The 23,813-nt window shown below is 25.3% G+C and overlaps 4 protein-coding genes across 4 annotated transcripts; 2 read left to right on the plus strand and 2 right to left on the minus strand.

Annotated features, from left to right (window-relative positions):
* Window positions 1–720: 720 nt before the first annotated feature.
* On the plus strand, window positions 721–6,176 carry OCT59_015528 (uncharacterized protein; the record flags this gene model as incomplete). Its single annotated transcript, XM_025325170.1, has 11 exons — window positions 721–892; window positions 976–1,902; window positions 1,978–2,119; window positions 2,205–3,354; window positions 3,422–3,800; window positions 3,867–3,995; window positions 4,072–4,961; window positions 5,050–5,074; window positions 5,152–5,251; window positions 5,330–5,629; window positions 5,708–6,176. 11 exons carry the CDS (start codon window positions 721–723, stop codon window positions 6,174–6,176), a joined length of 4,683 nt encoding a protein of 1,560 aa, XP_025182531.1.
* A 2,821-nt stretch (window positions 6,177–8,997) lies between these two features.
* OCT59_015529 (uncharacterized protein) lies at window positions 8,998–14,358 on the plus strand (the record flags this gene model as incomplete). Its single annotated transcript, XM_066140075.1, has 11 exons — window positions 8,998–9,244; window positions 9,334–10,125; window positions 10,192–10,333; window positions 10,409–11,507; window positions 11,582–11,975; window positions 12,055–12,183; window positions 12,279–13,168; window positions 13,233–13,257; window positions 13,336–13,435; window positions 13,513–13,812; window positions 13,887–14,358. The coding sequence occupies 11 exons, from the start codon at window positions 8,998–9,000 to the stop codon at window positions 14,356–14,358; spliced, it is 4,590 nt and encodes a 1,529-aa protein (XP_066002891.1).
* Window positions 14,359–14,611: 253 nt separating this feature from the next.
* Window positions 14,612–16,491, minus strand: OCT59_015530 (uncharacterized protein; the record flags this gene model as incomplete). The annotated part of the gene is made up of 7 exons (XM_066140076.1): window positions 14,612–14,941; window positions 15,014–15,210; window positions 15,358–15,481; window positions 15,549–15,633; window positions 15,998–16,029; window positions 16,106–16,324; window positions 16,423–16,491. 7 exons carry the CDS (start codon window positions 16,489–16,491, stop codon window positions 14,612–14,614), a joined length of 1,056 nt encoding a protein of 351 aa, XP_066002892.1.
* A 2,695-nt stretch (window positions 16,492–19,186) lies between these two features.
* On the minus strand, window positions 19,187–20,731 carry OCT59_015531 (uncharacterized protein; the record flags this gene model as incomplete). Its single annotated transcript, XM_066140077.1, has 2 exons — window positions 19,187–19,569; window positions 19,768–20,731. The coding sequence occupies 2 exons, from the start codon at window positions 20,729–20,731 to the stop codon at window positions 19,187–19,189; spliced, it is 1,347 nt and encodes a 448-aa protein (XP_066002893.1).
* Window positions 20,732–23,813: the final 3,082 nt, after the last annotated feature.

Here is a 23,813-nt window from a genome sequence, read left to right on the forward strand (position 1 = left end):
ATGAATGGTCTTTATTGGTGTTGATTGGTGTAAATCTAAATCATGCGATCAGCTGTTTCACATAATTATAAATATCAATATGAATTTAATAAATTAATAATAATTTCTTTTTTTTTCAGACTTAGAAGAAACGCCGCCCAATTATAAATTGAAAGTTAAGTTTGTGTATTTTTTCTTTTTTCTTTTCTTTTTTAATTAATAATTAATATACTTGCTATTTTCAGCCTTCGTTTGGTAAGATTTTGCGTGCAGGGACTTTTTTATTTGAATTTACCAAAAATATCTCAAAAATATCTCTGTGTACCGATCATTGTTTCAGCCTCAACTATGATTAAGGTATCACAAATTCCTTGATTTTTCATCGTTTGGTAGATACATATGCATGCATGCATATCTGCATTGTTATAAAGAACGAATGATCATCATCTGCAAATTTTCATATATATCTGCTTACGTTTTTTCTAAAAGTTACCAATTTAGATTTTTTTCAATAAAAAATTTTTTTTACAAATTTCAAAAATAACAACAATTGCATCGCTATAATTTCTAATCTGAGATTCTGTACTACCGTATTTATTAGATTAAGATTTTATATGTTAAGTTGTCTTTAAATAGTAACTTTAGTGTTTTTTTTAAAAAAAAATTGAGTACTTTCCCCTATTTCTTTTCCCAAATAATCAAAAAATTCTTTTTTTAAAAAAAAAAAATTTAAACAAAATCATGACTAATATCTTATTAAATAGAATCAAAACTGTAAAAAATGTTGCAAACGTATTTAAGAATCAAGTCTTGAATGAAGAAATATATTACGGAACTGACTATGCCTCTGAAAAGGAAAATTATCAAATTGCAATTTGTCAAAATGGAAAATTTGCTGTTACATTTGATACAGGTAAAAAAATAAATTTTCAACATTTAAAAATAATTTATATACTTTTAAACCATAGTTTTTTTTTAAAAAAAAAAATTGAATAGCAAACCTTCGGATTAAAATATTGGAAAACACTGATCATAGACCATTCACGTCTAGTAAAAAAAAAGTCAATTCTAACAACAAGAATGAATTCGACGGACCAGAAAAACTTGATGAGCAAGATGACATTAATCAAATAATAGCTTATTTTAAAATAAATGATGACTTCATGGTTGAAAAGTTTTACAAAGAAAACTATAATCCTCCCTCATCGGGTCATGACACAACAGCAACAGAAAACAAAGCAAGCAACTTAAAATGGTCTTTTGATATATCAAATGTGCAAGAGAAGAATGGCGAATCTTTTATTTTTGTCGCTATATCTCGTATAGCTGACGAGGATATGAGACGAACTAGTAAGGAGAAGAGAAAAGATAGAAAAGATGATAATAAAAAACCCGATTATGAAAGAAAAGTTCTTAGTAAAATAAGATATAATTGTCCATTGCCGCCTGACGAAGCTATTGCAGTTGATATGCAAAATACGCAACCAGAACTTACAAGAGTACTTACAAGCAGGAATAATAGTGAAATTAAAAAAGGAATCGCTATTTATCGTCTTGATCTAAAAAAGAATCAAGGAGAGAAAATAAATTACATTTTTAGCACTGTGACTTATCATTATTCTGATCAAATTTCAGGAATTTGTAGATTCATTGAAGCTTCAAGCGAAGACGATTCAGAATCTTTATACGATTTTAAATTAAAAAGATTTATAATATTGAATTATCGTGGAATATATAATTTTGAATTTGATGATCACTTTGATTTTTTTACCTTGAATGAAAAATTTGAATATCCAGCTAGTATTAGACGTGAACTAGATAGTTGGTATGTTGACGATGATTGCATGAAACGACTTTTATCATGTATTTATGATAAATATTTTTTGGTTACACAATACAAAAATAATGCGCAATCACTTGAAGGTAAAGCTTGAAATTGTTTCTTTCTTGAGGAAATAGTAGAGTAATTATTAATATAACGATAATTTAAACTTACAGTTTATGATCTGGAAAAAATGGAATTAGAAACTACTGCAAAAAAACTTGAAAATAAGGATAAATTCGTAAAGAGATACAATTATGACACCTTTTCAGTTAGTAGATTACAACTTTGTTTTACTCGAGGAGTAAACAATATTAGGTAAGTTACATGTTATACGATTAGTAAATATTTTAAAACTTAATTTCACTCATTTGACTTCTATGATTTATTTCGCATTGATAAGATTATATTATATAGAAAATGGTTTACAAGTTGCAAAAAAAAAATTAGAAGTAGATCGAATACATTTATTGGAATTTATTGAAAATGATGAAAAATTACTTGTAATAGGCGAAGGTCCGAAAGAAGGAAAAGATCCAGAAGGTAAAAAAGAGCTGAAAACTATGGTTTGGGATTTATATGATACTGGTAAAGTTGAATCAATAAAGCTAGACATTCCAATGGATATCATAAAAAATCTTGGCACTCGTTTAGCGAGAACTTCTGGAAATATTTTACAAATAGGTGATGACGGAAAAGTTTCATCGGTCCTTAAAAAAATTGAAAAAGAGTTAAAAAAGAAAAAGAAAAATGAGAAAAGGGTCGATAAGGAGAAGACGGATAAAATTACAGATTCAATTAAAAAATTAATAGTCGAAAAACCAGATGGAGAGCCAGACGAGAGCCATAACATATATTACGATCAGAAATATATAAAGTTTAAACCAATAGTTGATGAGAAAGAACCGTGGGTGTTAGGTGATTATGATAGACACTCTTATTGTCTTTATCATAATCGAAAAGAAACAGAAGTAGAAACTTTACAACTTATTGTTGGCAGATCCACTGTTCAAATTTGGCATCAAATCCAAGATAAAAAAAACAAAGATGACCTTCCTAACAAAGGAGAACCATTTCTTGAATATATATGGACAAATCGTATTCCGATAAATCAAGAAAGGGAAGAAACAAAATTACGAATTGAATATTTTAAATATGGATCAAATGTTGGATTACATGAAAAATTGGATGATTTTCATTTAAAGGTTTATTGGTATGAAAGAAAAGATAATGAAGAGAATTCAAAAAAGGAAGAGCATGCAAAAAAGAAAGAGCGCGAAATAACAAAGGAAGCAGAAGATGAAATAAGTAAAATAGAAGATGAAATAAAAAGGATTAATGAAGATGGAAACATGGACGAAACGGAAAAAGAGAAAAGAAGACTAGAGATAATAAATAATAGTGTAAAGGTGAAAAGGAAAGAAAAAGTAATTAAACTAAAATATATTATAGAAAAATTTCACGCAGTAACACACGCTTGTAGAGCATTAGAACATCTAAATAAGCGTTATAAAAATAAACGGCTCGCAAATAATTACACTAGAGCACATAAAGTAGGTTAAACTTTATTTTTTTTTTTAATGAAATAAAATTAATTCTTTCTAATTAAAAATTAAAAAGTACGAGGAGATTATCACCTACGTCAAACATATAGTTTGGAGGTTTGCTAAAAACGAGCCAGAAAATTTTAGACTTTTGGATGTCCGACGTAACATTATGAAAAGTTTAATTCTTGGTGATTGCGATTATTTGATAAAATTTATATTATTTGGAGATGATGAAGAAATTAATGAAAACAAAAATGGGTGTAAAGAAAAAGAAAAAGAGAAAAGACAAAAAGAAGACGAAATAAGGTATATACCATGTAATAAATTATGGCCAGGAAAAACATTTTTAAGGGAAGATGATCTTGATTTTGATGAAAAGATTGATAAGCTAGAAGATAATGAAACAATCGTGCCGGAAAATATTATGGAATTAGCAATATATCATTGCAAAGGTAAACCTCTAATTAACTTTATGACACAATATTACTGAATATTGATCAAATTTATTTTATTTGCAGGACGTGAACTTAATGATACGATTATGATTGCTTACCTTTTGGAATTTTACTCTAGACATGCAACTGATTGTGCTGGATGGATGTGTACCGTTTCTAAGGCAATTCCTTTATTATTTAAATATAATTATGGTTCGTTTTTTATTCCAATTTTATTATTCTCATCTAGAAAAATTTGTAAAACTTACATTATTATCCTATAAAATAGATGATTATGCCAGAAAGTTATTTTTCAAAGAATGTTTTGCAGTTCAGGATCATTTTTCAGCTCAAGAACCTGACGAAATTATTCCAACAGAATATCTAGCAAGGCGTAATCATGACATCAAATTTAGAGCATTCAAACCTCTAGTCAAACTCGAAACTGATAAATACGAAGTTTATGTTAAGATTGTAAACCCAATTAAAAATTTTAAAAATATTATATTCAAAATTTATGAAAATTTTGATAATGATCTTGGAAAATCACCGTTAGCTTTACGGGTAGTTCCTCTTCCCGGGTTTACTAAAAACAATATTGGAAAAAAAAAAGCAGAATATGGGTTATTAAAAATTATTTTAAACCTCTTCTGGATTATATTTTTACCGCGATGGTATCAAATTGGTCGGCATGATAGGACTAAGTTGAGCCCTTTTTCTAGGATGATACTGTATGAAAATAACGATGATATTTATGATAATCCGGCAACTGAAGCGGTCATTGATTTTCTTTGGCGAAAAGCAAAAATTTTCTTTTTTTTACTATTCCTGCGTTTTATTGTTTTTGCCACTTGTTTTGGATTAGTTAGCTGGGCATATTTGAATTATAGCACTATTATAAACGGGACTTTTTTATTTACATTAATTATTATATTTTATTATTTGGCAATTTACCAAATTGTTACTGAATTGATACAATTTCGTTATCGTGGATTTAAAAAATATTTTGGTGAAATATTTAACAGTTTTGATATAATATCTCTTGTACTTTCTGTTACAGTTATGTCAATAATGGTTAAAAATTTTCAATTTTCTGATGGTTTTGGAAGTGTTAAAACAATTGATAATGGATTAATTGCAGGGATATCATTTTCAATTTTTTTACTTTGGATTGATTTGGTAAGTTTAGTTTTCCATCAATTAATTATTCCTCTTAATGTTCAAAATGTTGAAATCAATAATTAATCATAATTTTTAATAATTGTAGATCCTTTATCTCCGTTTAATATCAAGTAAAAATATGTTTATTAATTATTTGTTTAAAAAAAAACCGTGCCAATTTATTAATTAATTTAATTTTCCACGATAGATATTGGTATTTACATATATTATGTTATAATTATCTTCAAAACTATATTTCCATTTTTTTTATTTATGTCAATTGTGATATTCGCATTCGCACATACAATGTATGAAAAATTTATTTTTTCCTAATTCATTCATTTATTTAAATATTATCATGATTAATCTTTATTTTCTACACGTAGGTTTGTGTTACTTAGAAATCCCGCTAATATTAAAACCAAAGAATCTACATATAGTGGAAATGCTACAAATGTTACAACAAATGAAACACTTTATGTCGAACTTAAATCTGATTTTGATCCGAAATCTAGTGACAATCCATTTTCAACTTTTTCTGATTCATTAATTGCTGCGTATTTTTGGATGGGAGGTAATTGGGTTCAAAGAGATGATTTTGATTTTTGGGCTATTGATATATTTACTTTTGTTGCTAGCATATTTCTTGTAATCGTTTTACAAAATATGTTGATTGCTTTTATGAGGTAAGTTTTTTCTTAAACTTTTTTCGGTATTTTATAATATAATGATATATTTTATTTATTTGTTTGTTTGACTTTTAGTGGTGTATTTGAAAGAGCAGAAATTAAAGGTAGACAAACTTTATTAAGACATCGAGCAAATCATATAGTAGATTATGAAGCGTTACATCATATTCATTTATGGAATCTTGAACCTGAACCAAAACATATTTATTATTTTGGTCAATCAAAAACTTTAGAAGAGTGGTATGCTACAAGAAAAAGTGAACAAGGTGCTATTTATAAAGATTTTGAAGAAAAATCTACTTTTACAAAACTTACTTTTAAGGGAAGATGTTATGATAAACGTTCAATTTGGGAATATGTTGATAAAAATTTAAAAATGGAAAAAATCAATATGAAAAATTATTTGAATGATATCATTGAATGGTTGATTAAATATCATAAAGATCAAAATAATGAAAAGGAAATTAATATCGAATCTATTAATGAGATTATTAAAGAGGTTGAGAATATGAAATTAAATGATGTAAAAAAAATATTTTTATAACACTTAATATTATTATAAATCTTAATTCTTCAAAACCATATTTGCTTATTTATTGGTTCATTCATTATAAAACTAATGAATTGTCTTTTAGCTATTACTTTAATTTTTATTTTAATTTCATGACATGAGAAAAAAATTTGAGTTGGTTATTCACACAATTCCGAACATAATTTAAAAACTAGGATTGTGCTACTGCGGGTTGTTAATTTTGACAGTTATCGGAAGATACTTTGACTAAATTATTTTTTTATTAATTAAGAATGGTTTATTACCCTTATTTTTTATTAATAAAAAAAGCTTTTTGTTAATCTTTTTTTTTACCGAGTATTTATATATTTTATTGGACATACAATACGATCTACCCTTCCTATAGCGAATTTTGATATAACGAATCGCGTGATGCTTAACGAAGCAACCAATAAAATTCTTCAAAATTTTCGCTAACTTGCTATAACGAATTTGAGGTAAGGACGGCTTCTTCGCTATATCAAGAATAGACTGTAAAACAAAAACCTTATATCATGAAAACAATGAATTACAGATAATAAATTACAAATAATAATTGTAATAATTCCAGATAAAATATTGCGTATAATAAATCGATAAGTTGCAATAATAAAAAAAAATGGGATCACCTGATAACAATAATAACACATCATGATCTGTATATTTCTCTTTTGTATAATTATCGTTACTATTTTTAGTCGCATTTTTGGTGTTAATCCGAAGATGGTATGGAAATTATTAATGATAAATCGAGCATCTATTTGTAAAAGTTTAAAATAATGTTGTAAGGTTGGATTGGCCCTAGAAAGACCGGCCTTCACGGTCTTTGGTCCAGGATTCCGGACCAGGACCGATTATATATGTTGTGCGTCAGATGCCGATTTGCGCTGACGAGCGTCAGATGACGCTCGCCTCGTAATACTGCCAACCCACTTAAGGAATTATAATATTAGGCAATATTAGGCCGATAATGTAGGCCGACGTCATCTGACGCAAATCGGCATCTGTCGCACAACATATTTCATTTTGAATTCTTAAAATTTTCATATTCTGTTATTTTATAATATCAATATCATTCGATTCCTTATTGATGCTTTATAAAAAAAAAGTTAAAAGTACGAGAAATAAAAATTTGTGTTACGTGATCGACATATAGTTTTACAATAGTTTACAATTTTTTTTTTTTAATATTCCTATAAATGTAAAGTTTTGTCATAAATAGTTATTCTTAAACTTTGAGATTTTATTTGAGCCATATTTAGATTATTGCAATGAAAATAAAGGTAATAAATAATCAAAATTTTTAGTGTGATCTGAATTTCGTCTTGTTGATCAATGATCATCAACCGTCGTTACGTTATAAATAAAATAAATTTGAAGTTTAAGGGCCTATCTTACAAATGGTCAAGGACCGGTCTTTTTTAGGACCGGACCGGTTCAATCTTAATTATTTGTAATTAAATTTTTAAAACTTAATTACATAATTTTCATCGTTATTGAAAAATTGGTCATGATCGCATTTTATCACTATGTTTATTTTTTAAATTCATTTTCTCATTTTTTAATTGAACAATAACTATAAAATTTACAACTGTATGTGTATCTGTGCTAGTGTTCTGCATGAAAGAATTTCTTAGTACTGGGAGAAGGAATATAGAAAGGATAAACGTATTTATAAGCACAAAAAAAATATCCTTTGATCACCACATACATATAAAGTTAAACAACATTCTTTTCTTAAACGTATGTCAAAATTTAGATATTCATTTACAAAATAAAAAATTGTTGTGTCCGTACAAATTAGAAACAATTCCTTCTAATAAATTTATTTCGATACCCAAATTCTAAAATTATTTGTAAATTTTTAAATATAAATGAATGGATACAGGGATGTGATGTCATATAATTAATTTTATAGTATTTATTTATTTAAATTTTTTTTTTTTTTTTGATACACCTACTTGTATTTTTGCAGATAATAGCGTCCTATTTATAATACCTACCAATAAAATTTCCTAGAATTTTAAAATACTAAAGCTGACGGTAGATTTGAAGGTTAAGGGGCTATTTTTAGAAGGGATGTGATGTCATATGATTAATTTTAGTATATAATATATACATCTACTGTATTACTGCGCGACATAATAAATAACGGTATTTTGCAGATCATAGCGCCCTATTCATAATACCTATATAATTTCCTAGAATAAAATACAAAGCTGACGATAGATTTGAAGGTTAAGTTTGTGGGCGGGTTATTTATTTTCTTTTCATATCCTTTTTTAGAAAAGACAATAAAAATTTTTAGTATATTTTTTAGTGAAATTCGTGCAGGAAATTAAGTCCACTAAAAATGTCTTAATATGCCTCAACTGTATATAAGTTTAAAGGATACATACAGTTGTGTCATGAATTCCAAATTCTACTCATATAATGATAAAAAAAAAGTCAATTGTCATTATTTGTCATGTTAACCCATTATTGATTTATTCAATAAGAAAAAAAAATTCGTCGTTTGATTCTGATGAACTTTTATGTTGTATGCAATGTAATCTGCATTATGATCATCATGCAAAACAATACTGCTTAATTTAGATTTTTTAAATAAAAAATTTAATCACTAATAGCTGCAGTAAACAGAATTAATCTCAAATCGGAAGTATAATAAAGTGGATTATGTGATGTTGTCATACTGATTTTGTAAAATTTTTTACATTTTTTAAATAAATTGAGCATTTTCATGAATTAATCACTTTCATCTTTTTCGAATTATCAAAAAGAAATCTTTCTAAATAAATTCTTATAAACAAAAAACATGGATAAAAATTCTTTTCACAGTATCAATGTTGACAATGATGAATATCGCAATATAAAAAATATAAAAGCTTATCAAATCAAACCTAAAAATACATTTAAGGATGTTTTAAGTTTTATTAAAAATGAAAAAAAATATGAGATTGAAAAAGTAAAATGTGAAATTGAAGATGACGTCACTGAGAAGGAAAAAGATTATCAAATTGCAATTTGTCAAGATGGAAAATTTGTCATTACATTTAATACAGGTAAAAAAAAATCGATTTTCGTCATTAGAAAATAATTTATACAATCATATAGTATAAATATATTAATATTTACTTTTTTTTAAAAAAAGCAAACCTTCGGGTTAAATTATTGGAAAACACTGATTATCGTGAATTCGTTTTCCGCAATAGAGATGTTTATAATAATAAGAAAGAATCATACGATGAACCAGACACAGACACAATTGATAAAACAATCGCTTATTTTAAAATAAAAGATGACTTAACTATTGATAAGCTTTATAACACAGATTACGATAAGTCTTATTCAACTAAAGAAATTCAAGATGAATCGCAAGTTTCTGAAAACAGTGGTTTGAAAAAGGATGAAAAGAACGAAACATTTGAATGGTCTTTTGATATATCAAATATGTACGAGGAGAATAACAATGAATGTTTTATTTTTGTCGCCATATCTCGCATAAATGTTAACAAGGATATGAAAGTAACTGAAGAAAATAGCGAAACTAAAGGAATTGTTATTTTTCGTCTAAAATTTAAAAAAGAGAATAATAGTTATGTTCTTAGTGATCTTAGTGATGTGACTCGTTACTATAATAATGAAATATCAGGGATATGTAGATTCGTGGAGGTTTCAAAAGAAGAAATTTTGGACGATACTCAACAAAAAAGACTTGTAATATTGGATTTTAATTGGATGTATAGTATTCATATTAATAATAATGATGATTTTTTTTATTTGAATGAGAAATTTGAATACCCAAAAAGTATTAGACGTGAATTAGATGACTGGTATAGTACGGAAAATGATAAAAAAAATTACATAAAACGACTTCTCTCGTGCATTTACGATAAATATTTTTTGGCTACACAATTTGAGAATGACGTACAATCTCTCGAAGGTAAAAATTTTAAAGTTATTTACCTCTTAAATACAATCGAAAATATATTAATGCATTTTATTTTAGTTTTTGATCTGGCAAAGATGGAATTAGAAACTACTGCAAAAAAAGTTGAAAAAAAGGATGAGTTTGTAAATGAATACTATTCTAGTACCTTTTCAGTTGGCAAGTTACAACTTTGTTTTACTCAAGGAAATAATATTATTAGGTATGATAATTCATTTTATTAATCAATTATCTTCTAATTACGCTAATTTTACATTATCTAATTTGTATTTATTAGATTATATTATAGGGAGAATGGTTTACAAATTGCATCAAAGGAATTTGATGAACTAGAAAAAATAGTCCTATTAGAATTTTTTAATAGTGATGAAAAAATATTTATTATAGGTAAATGTCCGAAAGGCGACGTAAAGATTATAATTTGGGATTTATATAATACCAGCAATTATGAAATAGTAGAGTTAGATGATTCTCTAATAAGTATTAAAAAGGATATTAAAACTCGCCTAGCAAGAACTTTAGGGAATATTTTACAAATCGATGATAATGGAACAGTTTCATCATTAATTAAAAAAGTTGAAGAAAAATTGAAACGGCAAAAGGAAAAAGAGGAAAAAGAGAAAAACGCAGTTCTCATAAAATTAGACGAAAAACCAGATGGAAAGTCGGATGAGAGCCATAAAATATATTACAATAAAAAATATAAAAATTTTGAACCAATAGTTGACGACACGGAACCATGGGTGTTAGACGAATATAAAAAATCTTCTTACTGTCATTATCATCATCAAGGAACAGAAGAAGAAACTTTACAACTTATTGTTGGCAGATCCACTGTTCAAATTTGGCATCAAATAAATGGTGAAACAAAGAATAAAAAACAGAAAGAGCAACTTCCCAACAAAGGAAAACCATTTCTCGAGTATATATGGACTAATCATATTCCTGTAAATCAGGAAAGGGAAAAAACAAAGTTACGAATTGAGTATTTTAAATATGAACCAAATGTTGGATTACATGAAAAATTGGATGACTTTTATTTAAAGGTTTATTGGTATGAAAGAAAAGATAATAAAAAGAATTCAAAAAAGGAAGAACATGAAATAATAAAGGAAGAAGATGAAGAAATAGATAAAATTGAAAAACAATTAAAAGAGAACAATGAAAAAGAAGACATAGACGAGGCGGAAAAAGAGAAAAAAAAACAAGAGATAATAGATGGTAGTATAAAGGTAAAAAGATGGGAAAAAGTAATTAAACGAAAAGATATTATTGAAAAATTTCATGCAGTAAGACATGCTTGCAAAGCATTAGAACATCTTAATAAGCGTCATAAAGGTAAACGCCTTGCAAATAATTATATTAGGGTACACAGAGTAAGTTAAACACATTGAATTTCGTCTGCTGTTCTTTAGGAAATAAATTTATTAATGCTTATTTATAATTAAAGTATGAGGAGATGATTAGGTATATCAAACATATAGTCTGGAGATTTGCTAAATATGAACCAAAAAATTTTAAATTGTTGGATATTCGATATAATGTAATGAAAAATTTAATTCTTGGTGATTGCGACCATTTGATAAAATTTATATTATTTGGAAGTGAGGAAGAAACTATCGAAGATAAAGATGATTATAAAAAAAAAGAAGTAGAGAAAAAAAGTGAAAAAAAGGGAAGGAAAAAAAATTTTGAAACTAGACATATACCAAGAGATAACTCATGGCCAGGAGAAAAGTTCATAAAAGATGGTGACCTTGACTTTGAAAAAAAAGATGGGATAAAAGATAATGAAGATATCGAACCGAAAAATAATATGGAATTAGCGATTTATCATTGCAAAGGTAAGTAAATAAATCTTGAACTTAAACTTCATGACGAAGCATTATTTTTCACAATTGAAATTTATTGTTCTACTTATAGGTCGTGAACTTAAAGATACGATTATTGTCGCTTATCTTTTAGAGTATTATTCTAGTCATGCAACAGATTGTGCAGGTTGGATGTGTACTGTTTCTAAGGCGATCCCTTTATTATTTAAATACAATTATGGTTTGTATTTAGCTCTAACCTGTCCCCCATCTTAATTGTCCTTTCTACTGCTTTCAAATTTGAAATTAACATACAATCCTATATATTTATAATAGATGATTATGCCAGAAAGTTGTTTTTTAAAGAATGTTTTGCAGATCAGGACCACTTCTCAGCTCAAGATCCTAATGAAATTATTCCACCAGAATATCGTGAAAGACGTAATCATAACATCAAATTTAGAGCATTTAGACCTATAGTCAAATTGAAGTCTGATAATATTAAGTGGTACGATAATATACGAAACCAAATTAAATTTCTTAATAGTTATATAATTAAGAATTATGAAAATTTCGATAATGATCTTGGAAAATCTCCAATAGCTTTAAGAATAGTCCCTCTTCCCGGTTTCACTATGAACAATTTTGAAAGAGAATATAAAGAGTATAATTTGATAAAAATTATTTTAAACCTTCTTTCGTTTATATTTATACCACGATTTTATCAAATTAATCGATGTGATAGGAAAAAGTTGAGCCCATTTTCTAGGATGATACATTATGAAAATAATGATGATATTTATGATAATCCAGCAACTGAAGCGGTCATTGATTTCCGTTGGCAAAAAGCGAGAAATTTCTTCTTTTTTCTTTTCCTTCGATTTCTTATCTTTGCCACTTGTTTTGGAATAGTTAGTTGGGCATATTTAAATCATAGCAGCATGATAAATGGAAATTTTATATTTACATTAATTATTATATTTTATTATTTAGCAATTTATCAACTTTTTACTGAAGTATTACAAATTCGTTATCGTGGATTTAAAAAATATTTTGGTGAAATATTTAACAGTGTTGATTTAATTTCCACTGCACTTTCTGTAACAGTAATGTCAATAATGTTTAAAAATTTTCAATTTACTGATGGTTTTGAAAGTCTTAAAGAGATCGATATTAGGTTAATTGTTGGAATATCATTTTCAATTTTCTTTCTTTGGATTGAATTGGTAAGTTTTTTTCCAATTTATTATTCCTCTTCTATATAAAATTAACTAATTTTAATAATTTTAGATTTTCTATCTCCGCCTAATACCAAGTAAATATATATGAATTAAAGAAATATTATTCTTTTATTACATTATTACATAATTGACTTATTCTTTCCATTTGATAGAAATTGGCATTTTTATTTATTATGCTATAATTATCTTCAAAACTATATTACCATTCTTTTTGTTCATGTTGGTTGTAATGCTTGCATTTGCACACACAATGTATAAAAAATTTTTTTTAATTCACTCAATTTATTCATAATTTACTATGATTAACTAATTTTCTTTATTATACATAGGATCGTACTTCTCAGAGATCCTACAAAGATTAAAACTAAAGATTCTACATACAGTGGAATTGCTACAGATATCTCAACAAACGAGACACTTAATATTACACTTAAATCCGATTTTGATCCAACATCTAGTGATAATCCATTTTCATCTTTTTTTAATGCAATATTAGCTACATATTTTTGGATTAGTGGTGATATGGTTCAAAGAGATCAATTTGATTTTTGGACTGTTGATGTATATACTTTAATTGGTAGTATAGTCCTTGTAATTGTTTTACAAAATATGTTGATTGCTTTTATGAGGTGAGTTTTTTAGTCAAATTATAGTTACCATTTATTATTTGATAGTATTTTTTATTTATGCATTCATTTTTTAGTGGTGTGTATGAAGATGCAGCAACTAAAGGTAGACAAACTTTATTGCGACATCAAGCAAATCATATAGCAGATTATGAAGCATTACATCATATTCATTTTTGGAATCCTGAACCTGAACCAAAACATATTTATTATTTTGGTCAATCAAAATCTTTAGAAGAATGGTCAGATACAAGAAAAGATGATCAAGGTGCTATTTATAAAGGTTTTGAAGAAAAAACTACATTTACAATACGTACTTTTAAAGAAGAAAATTATGATAAAAGTTCAATTTTGGAATATTATGATAATATTGAAACGAAAATTGGAAATCTTAAAAATATAGGCAAAGAAATGAGTGAGAATATTGAATATTTGATTGAAAGATTTAAAGATAAAAATTTAATCAAAGAAATTGAAGATATGAAAATTGATTTAAAAGCTAAGGTTGACAAGTTATATAATATATTAGAGAAATTGGAGGATTTTTAAATTTATTTTAGTTTATTTTACAATTTTGTGATTTTTTTATATACTGTATATAATCTATCTTATTAAAAAAATTCCTGTGAAACCGTTATTCGTAGATATTAATATTTTTTTTTTATGCCGTAAAAAGATTTTGAGATATTCCACATATTTTGAGAATACAATCAATAGAATGAATAGAATATGCACTAATCTATTAAATATAAAAATATCATTATTACTTCAATTTGCTAAGTAAACTGTAGCAAATCCACCTTTACCTAATTTCTTGGATAATATTAAACTGGTTATATGGAATCCATTTAACAACCATATCATTATATCTTTCAATTTTTAATTGCATTTTTTGAATAAAATTATCGATTGCTTCATTTCCACTAGTCCAGTTTACAAAATCTTGTTTTAAATTATTAATTTGGCATGGTTTACACCATTTAACAAGTATATTAGTATATATTTCACCACATTTTTTGCAATTACAATCAGTTGGTAATACTATAACATAATCTTTTGTAACCGGATTTTGGGATATTCCATATATTTTAGCAATGTTACCTTCATTTATTTTAATAGAATATGATTTAACCTGTTAAATAAAAAAGTTGGTATATTAAAAGTATTTATAAAGATTAAATACAAAAATTTAGAAGTTTCATACCTTATTTAGCAAGTTATCAATAACATTTTGTGAATTATTTAGGCATTTTAAAGTAACTTCTTTACTAGGATTTCTTTTATATTTTCCTTCTTTATACTCTAGTAAACCATTCTTCCATTTTGCCAAATATACTCTAGCAAAATCACCATTTCTTATTTCTTCAATAATACTAAATTGGTTATAAGGTATCCATTCAACTATTATATCATTATGACTTTCAATTTTTAATTGCATTTCTTCCATAAAATTATCAATTTTATTATTTCCACTAGTCCAGCTTGAAAAATTCTGTTTTAAATCACTTATTTGACATGGTCTACACCATTCAAATTTTTTATCTGTACCTACATCACCACGTTCTTTGCAATTACAATTTTTTTGAAACACTATAACATACTCATTCGTATCAGGATTTTGGGATATTCCACACATTGTATATTCATTTAATTTAAATGAATATGCTTTAATCTGTTAAATATAAAAAGTTGCTATATATCTTTAAAGATTTAATACAAAAAAATTGGAAGTTTCATACCTCATTTAGAAGGTTATTAATAATATTTTGTGAATTATTAAAACTCATTAAAGTGACCTTTTTATTAGGATTTCTTTCATATTTCCTTTCTTCATAATTATATTTTAATAAAACGTTCTTCCATATTGCCGAATATACACTAGCTCAATCATCTTTCTTTATTTCTTTAATATTACTAAATTGGTTATAAGGTATCTATTCAATAATTATATCATCTTTTTCAATATTCGATTGGATTTCTTGAATAAATTCATCAATTTTTTCATTGCCGCTGGTCCAGTTTGCCAAGTTTTGTTTCATATTATTTATTTGACATGGTTTACACCATTTAACCTCTATATCTGTATATATGTCATCACATTCTTTGCAATTACAATCATTTTGAAATACTATAACATAATCTTTTGTATCTGGATTTTGGGATATTCCATATATTTTAGGAATCTTACACTCGTCTACTTCTAATAGAATATGCTTTAATCTGTTAAATATAAAAATGTTGTTATAATAAAGTATTTTTTAAAGATTAAATACTAAAAAAATTAAAAGTTTCATACCTCATTCAGTAAATCATTAATAACATCTTGTGAATTATTCAAGTATTTTAAAGTAACTTCTTTATTAGGTACTCTTTCACGTTTCCTCTCTTGTTTAATATATATTAATGAGCCATCCTTCCATATTGCTGTAGCAAAATCATCTTTGCTTAATTTTTTAATACTATTGAATTGGTTATAAGGTATCCATTCAACAATTATATCTTCCTCTTTATTAATCTTTGATTGTATTTCTTGAATAATTTTATCAATTTTTTCATTTTCACTAGTCCAGTTTGTAAAATTTTTTTTTAAATTATTTATTAAACATGTCTTACACCATTTTTCACAATATATGAATATATTTTACCACAACTTTCGCATATAATATCATTTTGAGATGACATGATTAAGGATTTTTTTTTTTAAAAAAAAATCGGCGTAATGAACGTTAATTATTTTTATAGAGGCGGCATCAAAACAGTTACATAAATATGTGATGATTGTTACAAAATTTCCGTGTCACAAATCGAATTGGAAATCATGACGTCATTACTTTTTAAGTGTAACTCAACACTGTTACTCAATAATAAAGAATTACACATTTTTATTTAGTTATAAACTTAATATTTATACTTCTCCCTTACCGTACCATTTTGTGCTATTTTTTTAAAAAAAATTAATTTATTATGAAAATATTTAAATTAATAATTAAATTATTATATAATAGTGGCTATTATTAAAATTATCTTAAAACTTATAGCATCATACATTCATACAGTATCTATTGGGAGTATTTTAATAAACATGAAATTAATATTTGATATCAATATTGGTATCAATATCAACTTCGATATCAACTTCAATATCCAATATTAATTAAAAATCGAAGTTTTATACAAACAACGGTTGGTTATAAGTTATATAAGTTATAACAACATGGTTCGGATTGACTGATTGGCTGAAATTATATTGAAAAAATCGATAATTTTAATAATTTTAACTATAAATAAATTGGTAACTTTTATATCAAAAAAAAAAAAAAAATTTTTTTTGTTATTAAATAATTGGTAGAAAAATTCAGGATGTAGTGTCAAAAAAAAGAACATCATGATATCATGTCCATAAAAATAATTTTGCTAAAAAAATAAATTTGGATCAGCAGGACAATTTTAACAGATTATCCAATACCCATCAAAGTTAACCATTATTTTTAAAAAAAATAAAAAAAAAAAAAAAAAAAGTTAACCATTATTTTTTATTTTAATAAAATTAAATAAATGTATTTTTATTAATTTAATATTAACATTAATTAAATAAAAAACAATCTTTTATTTTATCTCTAAAATGTAAATGAAAGTATAATAAAAAAAATGCACTTTTATTATAAAGGTAAAAAAAAAAAATGCTTCTTTTTATTTGTAAAAGGCAAAAAAAAAAATGCTAAAAAAATGCACTAAAATTTAATAAAGGTAGAAAAATAGCAAAATACTTCTTTTCTTAATATTTGTTAAATGTGCCAAAGAAAATACATATGATGTTTATCACACAATTGCAATGAAAAAGGATATAATGAATTGATAGACTATACACCATAACAATATAAATAATATTTCATGGAGAGAATAATTTATATTTTTGGACAATCAAGAAAAAAAATGTAATCAGACACTTGGCAAAATTTCGATGCTGAGACATTTTCAGTGACTTAAAAGCTTAAAGTATAATAATATTTCTGTAAATGACAATTATGAATTGTTTGTTTATAAATATATATTTCTTTAATACATCAATACATCATATTATTTATCGGGGAATTTACATATTAGTTATTTATTCTATAGCCGCCAATGATCTCTTATAAATACAATAAACTATTGATTAAACAACGTCAAAAATATCAATAATAATTATGCAATGGTAGTTTATTTATAGCTTAATAAAAAAATACCAGCATGATGAAAAAAGCATGATCTTATTTGGCTGTAGAATAAAATAATTTAAGTGATTCTATTCTGAATTTTGGAGGGAAAACAAATTAAAAAACTTTTTACACTTTTATAGTGCAAATTTATTCTTGTACAAAATCCTTAGATAGCGTTAGTAGCAGTTATTCGTAAAAGAATTTAATTGCACAAGCAATAAAAATACTAGTTCATATGTGTCATCTTACATTTCTGAAGAAATTTTGAGAAATTTGTTTAATTTGGCTATACCTGTGATAACAAAAAGTTTGTCCTATATAGTTTATGGACTTAATGGGTGAATGGTTAAATTTTATCACGTCACATTTAGATTGGTCAATTAATACATTCCCAATTATGTAACACTTTACCAATCATGTTTCATTTTCGGCCATTTTCATCCTCTCAGGATGATCAACCGCAGCAGATCGCGTTGATTTTAAAATCTTTTTTCTCTCTTTTCTTAAACTGTATCTTTTTTTTCGGTCTCTTTTTTTAAACAGGATCATTTTTTTTTTTTTTTGATCATTTTTTTTTTTGACCGGATCTTTCTCTTTATAATAATCTACATTATTACTGTATTTTATCGTGTATTTTTATTTTTAAACATATTTTTTTTTATTTATTACTAACTTATATATATATTATTTATTTCGTCTTTAGGCAGGCTTAGATCTAGATCAGTGATCAGATCAATCAGATTGATGATGTAATGATTTATTCCTTATTTTTTTTAGAATATTTTTTTTATTGAATAAATATGCTTTGTATGATCTTTTTTAGTTAGAATAAAGTATATTTTTTTTACCTAAAAATAAAAAAAAACATGTTAATATTAGTTTATGTATATAAAACAAAAAATTTATTGTTATATTGATTTAAACTCATTTAATACTGTTGCTATTTATTCTAATTTAATTATTTAAACATTTTAATTTATAGAATTAATCATTTAACATTTTTAATTTTTATTTAATTATGTCATTTATATGAGATTTAAATTATTTAAAAATCAAGCTGTTTTATAGATTTGTCATCATGAAATAATTTGTTTTAAAAAAGCAAAGTTTTAAAGTAACTTTAAACCAATCAATTGCAAATATTATTTATGATTATTCATCTATATTTAATTAATTAATCAAATATCTTTCTTTTCAATATTCCATATTAAGTCATCAAAGTCAATCACTAAATCACTATGTCTTCGGACTATAATATTATGTAACTCGAATTCATTCACTTCATCTTTCAAATAAAACAATTCCTTCTTATTAATATCCTGAATAGCCAAATACTTGACTCTTTTTTCCTTCATAATATATTCCTTTATGTAATGTAAAATATCATCACTGCCACTTTTTAGTTCTATTAAAAATTTATTAATAAAAATATACTGAGAATTTTCTAAGAATACTCTAAAATAACTATCTTTAATCATGAAACTCAAATTTACATAATCCAATTTAGAAGGAAGAACTTGTCCTAGATTTTCTAATATGATTGAACTATAAATTGCTGAATCTTCACATATATTGATTATAAGATAATTGAGACTTTGTTTAATACTTTCAATTAAATTGATTTTTTGAAGAGTAGTAATCTCAGTTTCATATCCATCAAGATAAAGAAAATTGATATTGTTACAATATTTTATTAATTGTTATATATCATGAAAATCATAATAAATTCCATTCCCGCCGAAATTTTCTAAATAATCACCAGATTTTAGTAATAATTGTTGCAATGATTCAATTTGTGGTAACTCACCTATAATTAAAGATTTTAATTTAAATGGTTTGGTTAAATTATTAATTTGTTGAATAAAACTATTATCCAATGAAAAACAATAGACAATATGAACAGATTCTAAAACATTTAATTGTTCAAATATTTCATCAAGATTGATTATTTCTCCAAAATCGATGTAATAGAAAGTAATTGTATTTAAGGTATTTGAACAATTATAATCTTTTGATAATAATAATGATTGATATAAAGAAAAATAATTTTCATATAGTAAAATTTTCTTAAGATTTTGATGTAAATGAATCATTTGTAATACATGGTTATTAAATATTGTATTGTCTTTATAGACTCTGATATAAAGTTTCAAATTTCCAATATTGTGAATAAAATTTTGATTTTGCAAAATTAACTCAAGAATTTCATTAAGACTTGCTCTGTCATAAATACTTAAGGCCTTAATTTCAAGTGTATGTAAATTTACTTCACTTTCAATAAAAATTTTAAATAGTGACATATAAACTAATCTCTTAAAATTTTCTTCAGAAACATATGTTTTAATTTCGAATTTTGAATTCCTAATAGAATAATCAAACCACTTATCAACAGAAGAGTATAATTTATATGCACTCAAATATTTTAAAAAACTAGGATAATTAAACAGTGTATTCGTAGATAATAATGAATTATTAATAGTTTTATATTCATTTAATTTTGCTATATAATCATTATTTAAATTATTATATAAGTAAATTTCAATAAATTCATAGTTTCCGGTACGAATTGAAAATGGATTTTCCCATAATAATGGAATTGCTAAACGACACCATAATCTGTTAACAAAAATGCATGAATATAAAGTTGAATAATCATTCTGAAAATATTTTATAATTTCATAAGTTAATTCAGGTAAATCTAAAAATATTTTTGAACACGACATGTAATTTTAAGGGAGGAAGGGAAGTATCAAATTTTATTATTTTAAACGATCTGGGTAATTTATATATGATTCTGATGTCGCACAACTCATCACAATTCATTCTGAGTAATTGGGTGTAATATGTTTCAATAATTAAGCACAGATTTGATTAAGCCATGAAACGAAAACCATTGTTTTTTAAGAATTATGTATAGTGAAACGTATAAATTTTGTAAGTTTAATAATTTTTGTGTAGCACAATTTTGTTTTGTTATGTTATAGTGCTAAATATATTTAATTTATAAATATTCCGGCTTGAAAGGTCAAAAGTCAAATTAAAAGTTCAAAATGGCCGAAATTACATGATTAAATAATATAAACTTTGAAATGTAATAGCTTCGTCATTATCGATCCGATTTCAATGATTTTACTACCATTCGAATCATCTCAATGAGACGCATCTAATGGATCACCACATATTGAGATTGTAAATTTTGAATTCATATTATTTGTATTATTTATTAATTATAATAATCACATGATATGATGTAATTTCGGCTAATTCCATAAATTCCATATTGATGGTTTTGTGACGTGATAATATCGAATAGATAATTAACAATTGATCGGTAAAATGATCGGCAATAATGTGATAATACGAGGATGTCTGCAAGCCTTGATAATAAGTTCGATACTTTCTTCGTTTAATCTGGTATTTTGCTTAACGATACCAAGATCTTATAGACGAACTTCTTTGCCGAAGGCTTCATCTACTTTTTGTTCAAAAACATTCTTTGGACGCGTTCCTATATTTCTGAAATTTTCGTTAATAAAGTGTTGGTACTCTTTATAAAACTGTTCTCTAGTGTAAATGTGTAATATTTTTCCATTTTTATAAAAAACTTGTAAGTTATTATGTACCAACAAAAGTTTATATACATGAATAAATTTTTTTTTTTCCCCAAAAATTTTTGTCAGGTGATCGACGTGGGAATATTTTTTACCAGTTATCCTAAATAATGAAGAGACAAAATTCAATGTCACGTTTCCCGAGAATAGTAAATATCAAAACATTTTTGAACAGGAATGACCATGATGATTGATAATAAAACAAACTTAAAGCTTTCGTACATTACTTGAATAAAATTCTAAAATTGATTTTTAAAATATTTGTTGTGCCACTTTTGAAAAAAAAAAAATGACAATCATAAAAATCTAAACTAATAAGTTAATTTACGATTCATTATTTTATTTTTAATAACTTATCCCAAGCAAGCTCATAATTTTTATTTACTATGTATCACATGACATTTAATTGTTGCTTATAAATAACATTCTTAAATAAAATCCAGTTTAAAACTAATTAAATAAAAATAACTCATTGGTATTTAAGATAATTTTAAAAATAACAATTTATGTATTATTAATTTAAATATTTTTATAAGACTCTAAGCAGCTAAACTCTATTTTCAACACACCAATGTATAGTTTATTATTTATGAAGGGGTTTCAATTTTCTTCATCGTCACCAATATTGTATTTTTTTTTTTTTATAATAAATTAAATTTCTCAATTATAAAATATTTCAATTGTGTCAAAACGAAATTAAAATTTGCAACCGGTTAATTAATCGTAAATTAATTAATTGATCAAATTAATTAATTTATCAATTTTAAGGTAACTTAATCGGTAATCCCGACACTTTCACGACCATTACTTCAAGCTCATTTGAGAAACTTGTTTTAAGCTTAAGCTGTATTGAACAAGCTCAAGCCAATTGCTTTGAGCAATTTAACATTAATTATAGAATTTATCTTTCTAGAATTATTTTTTTCATTATTTTATTCCGGTCTTTCAAAATATTTTTCCTTAAAATTAAACAATGCGAAAGTTTATTTATAGTTAATCCTAATAATACAGGCAGGACTTTACTATATACTCCTATTAATTCCTGTTTAATTATACTTTTTATATACTCTCACTATAATAATAATAACATGATCTTGTTGAATGTTGTTTAATAAAAACCTTGTAAAGTAGTATAGTACGATATGATATAATAAGTAAGGTATTATTAATTATGTACAGGTACGATGGGCACGATACTAATCGTACTGAAATATTACATATCACAGGAATAATCTTTGGGTATGATTAATCACATTACATTTGTATTAAAAACAAAATGAATACTAATTTTATAAAAAATTTCCCTTAACTTTAATGGTAAGTTTAAAATTAAATTAAAAAGAAAATAATATTATAGGTATTATACGGTATTTTATTGGGTGACTTTGTACCGTAACTGTAAGTTTAGTTGTATTTATATAATATATACAATAATATACGTCCAGATAAACAGGAAGGCACAATACTGTAGCAAATACACAAGAACATAACGTAACAAAATAAATAATACCTATTTATATTAAATTCTAATATTTGTTTGATGCTAAAAGTGAAGGTGGTTCAATTAGAATATTTTTGATTGGAAGCAAGATAAAGATACTTCATATTCATGCTCGTCAGTTAAACTTTATTGCATGAAGTTCACTGTATATTACAGGTGAATATTTTAGAGTTTAAAAGAATATTTAATCTGAATTTCTCCAATCACTTGCTCAAAATTCAATCAACAATCAACGTGACTCAGCGACTCACGTGCATCATAATTTCAATATACTCATACCAAATTTGATTATATACTATTACTATAACTAATAGTGCAACATGCTAAAAACTTCAGGAATTTAGTGTGGCTTTATGTATGTATGACATACTAATATTCTAGAAGCCATAAATTTTTCATAAAAATCTTAGAAATAAAAGGTATTCAACATTAAACTTGCTGATTCAATTTGTGATATGACTAAATTAAATGATATAAAACCAAAATGTGTGATCTATCTATTAATTTATCCAACAAATGTCAAATAACTAAATTATAAACGACCGAACAGTTAACGAATTGGATCTCTAGTTAAAAAAATGTAAGAAAAATTTAAAAGTTAAACGTTAAACATGACAAGATAACAATTGCATAACATGAGCTACTCAGTACAAACACATTTTTAATTACCTGTTATAATAGGTTTTCGGATTT

The sequence above is a fragment of the Rhizophagus irregularis genome, chromosome 23 (genome assembly GCF_026210795.1).
Source record: "Rhizophagus irregularis chromosome 23, complete sequence".
Taxonomy (NCBI): domain Eukaryota; kingdom Fungi; phylum Glomeromycota; class Glomeromycetes; order Glomerales; family Glomeraceae; genus Rhizophagus; species Rhizophagus irregularis.